General features: G+C 34.6%; 1 protein-coding gene across 1 annotated transcript; it reads left to right on the top strand.

Annotated features, from left to right (window-relative positions):
* The first annotated feature begins 238 nt into the window (after window positions 1-238).
* LOC111396324 (polygalacturonase-like) lies at window positions 239-2,308 on the top strand. The gene is made up of 4 exons (XM_023022731.1): window positions 239-740; window positions 823-1,112; window positions 1,596-1,824; window positions 1,922-2,308. Exons 1-4 carry the CDS (start codon window positions 291-293, stop codon window positions 2,144-2,146), a joined length of 1,194 nt encoding a protein of 397 aa, XP_022878499.1. The 5' UTR covers window positions 239-290; the 3' UTR covers window positions 2,147-2,308.
* The last annotated feature ends 1,641 nt before the right edge of the window (window positions 2,309-3,949 follow it).

Below are 3,949 nucleotides of genomic sequence, written 5' to 3'. Positions count from 1 at the left end.
TTTCTTCAGCCACAATTTAACTAACACGTTTTTTATTCTATGCCATAATTCTATTGTCATACATATTTTTCTTATTGCGCTAAATAACTTGAAATTCTCATTTGTCCAAACAATTTTTCTTCTCGGTGTGGTACGAGAACAGTGATCGTGACCTCATAAACACCATCACTGTTTAAATTTGCCCTCAACTTATAGCCTATAAATACCTCTTATAACTGCTTCATCTCCTCATCCCCTCCCCCTTTCTCCCTCTCTCTATAACACACACATACATACGTGCGAAAAAAAAAATGGCTGGAGCTTTACCTTTTTTCCTTGCTTTCCAATATTTCCTCCTGACCTTCTTCAACTACTCATCAATTGCAGCCAATGCTAATTACAATGTCCAAAGTTTGGGAGCAAAATCTGATGGAAAAACTGATTGTACCAAGGCATTCTTGAGTGCATGGACCTCAGCATGTGCTTCTACGCAGCCAGCCACCATTTACGTGCCACCGGGAAGATACTTGCTTGGAGCTGCAACTTTTGTCGGCAAGTCATGCAAAAACACTGCTATAACGATTCAAATTGATGGGACACTAGTAGCTCCATCTGATTTTGATGTTATTGGAAATTCTGGTAACTGGATCAAGTTCGAAAGTGTGACCGGAGTTTCTGTTATTGGTGGAACCCTAGATGCCCAAGGGGCTAATTTGTGGGCATGCAAAAATTCCGGCAATAGTTGTCCAACCGGAGCAACGGTATGTTAATAAAGAAGAAAGTGATTTTATTTTTTGCCATGTTGTACATTCTAACATAATTTTTCGATTCTTTCTTGCTCAGACACTGGCCTTCTACAATTCCAACAACATCATAATGAATGGATTGTCTTCAATAAATAGCCAGAAGTTCAACATTCTTGTTGATGGATGCCACAATGCCAAGCTAGCGGGAATAAAGGTTTCTACACCAGGCAACAGCCCAAACACCGACGGAATTCACGTGGAGAAATCAACAGGAGTCACAATTATGAACTCTCAGATTGGCACCGGAGATGATTGTGTCTCTATAGGTCCCGGCACCTCGAACTTGTGGATTGAGACTATCGCATGTGGCCCTGGCCATGGAATTAGGTACTAAAAACGTAAATTAAAAATTGATAAACACAATAGATATAGCTTTTGTTTGTTAGCCATTCTACCACATTATTTTTTCTATGGTACTCATTTTCAACTATACAATCTTTATTAAAAAATATATAATCATACTCCTTATGTCCCACAAAGATAAATATATTTCTATTGTCACACGAATTAAGAAACTTGTAATTAATATAGTTGAAAATATAAATTTTTCTCATTTTTTTCCTAACATATTTCTACATTATATAATGGTTTAAATAAGAATAATTCATATTTGTTGATAACAAGACACGTCAAATAGGATTATATTAGAAAACTAAGAAAATAATTATAATCTCAATAAGGAAAGCGACCTTTATTTTGGGACAGACAAAAAGGAAAGCAATTCTATTTTTTGGAGCAGAGGAAGTATAACATAATGTATCCCAACAATTTATTTAGCTGAGTTAACTAATTTGTCCTCCTTTTCTGCAGCATTGGGAGTCTAGGCTGGGATTTACAAGAACCTGGAGTGCAAAATGTGACAGTTAAATCAGCTACATTTACAGGAACTCAAAATGGGGCGAGGGTGAAGACATGGGCCAGGCCAAGCAATGGATTCGTTAAAAATATTCTTTTCCAGCATTTAGTCATGGTTAATGTTGAAAACCCCATAATTATTGATCAAAATTACTGTCCCGATGACCATAATTGCCCCAGTCAGGTAATTAAGACATGGGAACTCATTATTAAAAAAAAAATATTAATATATACCATTCAATTGTAAATTCATTATGCAACGCGGCCTTAATTTTTTTCAGGTTTCAGGCGTGAAGATTAGTGATGTAACATATCAAGACATACATGGGAGTTCGGCAACAGAAACTGCAGTAAAATTTGACTGCAGCAAAGGAAATCCATGCAGTGATATTACCTTGGAAGATGTTAAGCTGACCTATAAAAATGAGCCGGCTCATTCGTCATGCATTAACGCCATTGGGAAGTCTTCTGGCTCAGTTGAGCCAAATAGCTGCTTGTCTCTTTAGAAAATTATTTACAGTATTTATACTTATACAAGAATATAGGCCATATACATAAGTAGAGCTACGGTAAGAATATAATGAATAAAAAAAATTTGTATTCGATACAAGAAATCAAAGTTTTCATATGAATGATAGTTAAAAACAAAAGCTTCGTACTTGGTGTAATCTGATATCCACTTATCACATGGCTAGTATATTGCTAAATCAATATCCAATTAGGGGATAAAGTTATTTTATAAATTAACTGTCGATGGAGCTTTTCAGTTAATGACAACTAAGGTGATAACAAATCTGAAAATATGACTTCTATAAGGAAAATGAAAATTAAATACTAATATAAAACGCTAAAAAATATTCATAGACGTCACCAGCAAAAAAGCAATGCATGAATATAAGTGAAGGAATGAGATGATGGGGAGGCTCTTGTGCCTATTACACTTTCGCGCGCTATTCTTCAAAAATTATTCCAATAAAATTATGAATATAGAACATGATGTTGGTAAAAAATGAGTAGTTTCAATACTGATATTGGTCTTGTAGGGTTTCGACCCAAAGACCACAAACAAAAGTAAATCGAACCAAACACCAAATGCAAAATCATAAATAACATAGGATATTGTTGACCCAATTTCACAAAGCCTACTGTAGGGGCTCATAGATAAGGCCGTCATTATGCAAGAAACTTTCAAGAGAGAGTGTATGACACGACCCGTCCTGAATCACCCTAGTGGACCCGAAACGTGACGTGTGCCGATGATAGATGCTGACTAGATGTCAAATCTATCACCAAGACTGACTATGAGTTGCTTTAAAAAATGCACAAAATCATATGTTTTTGTGAAACATAATGCAATGGGCCCGAATTATTTACTTCGTGCTTCATCAATATGAGTTATAACACTCAACATATCATATGGCTCTCATTTTGAAATCGTTAGGCTTTTCCAGCTAAAAAGAATCAATTGCTACCTGTAGAAAAAATTACTGGAAAATATATGAGTTGATAGCTCAGTGAGTGGAGAAATTCGAAAATAATTATACCTTTTCAATTTAACATTTTTATGGAAAATCGAGCTCATGTCATTGAATAGTTCACAAGACAACATCATATAATTATAGTCAAAACATAAGACATTCACATAACGTGGTAAAATATCATCTTAAGTCATGATATAAACATAAGCTAGTAATCAATCTCATCACATCAAATGTATTGAAAAATCCATCAAAAATGTACTTTCTGACTAAAATCAGTAATCCCCCCCCCTTGGGCTTCTAGAACACGGTCAAGGTCCCTCAACAAACTATATGTACACGGTCGAGACCCCTTCATCCATAGTCCAAGACCCCTCAGTGTAGTATAGAACACGGCCAAGGCCTCTCAGTGAACTAAAAGAAATATATAATCACAGGTACTTTTCTGGTCGATCTCAAAATCACGTCTCATATTCCAATTCACAATATACCGTATACAATCTTTGAAATTCCATATGTATCATAATAAAAGATATTTCCATAATAACCAAGTAATTTGAACACATAATTGAATATAATTGCACATACTTGAAGAATATACTTAATTTATAAATACTTTAAAAAATATTTATATTTTTCTACTCACAAAACTATGTACACCAATATCAACTCGATTGGTAAGCTGTCCCGATATCTGTATCGCCGCCTGAAATATGATTTAATTTTTAAATCAACAATTAACTATTTTAAGTATTCTCAATAATTAAATAGGCGATACCCAAGCTTAATAATTTCATGTTTAAGCGATTTCTAAAACCACTTTAATCACTA

This window comes from Olea europaea, chromosome 6 (genome assembly GCF_002742605.1).
Source record: "Olea europaea var. sylvestris chromosome 6, O_europaea_v1, whole genome shotgun sequence".
NCBI classification, from domain to species: domain Eukaryota; kingdom Viridiplantae; phylum Streptophyta; class Magnoliopsida; order Lamiales; family Oleaceae; genus Olea; species Olea europaea.
This window is presented reverse-complemented; position numbering and strand designations above follow the sequence as displayed.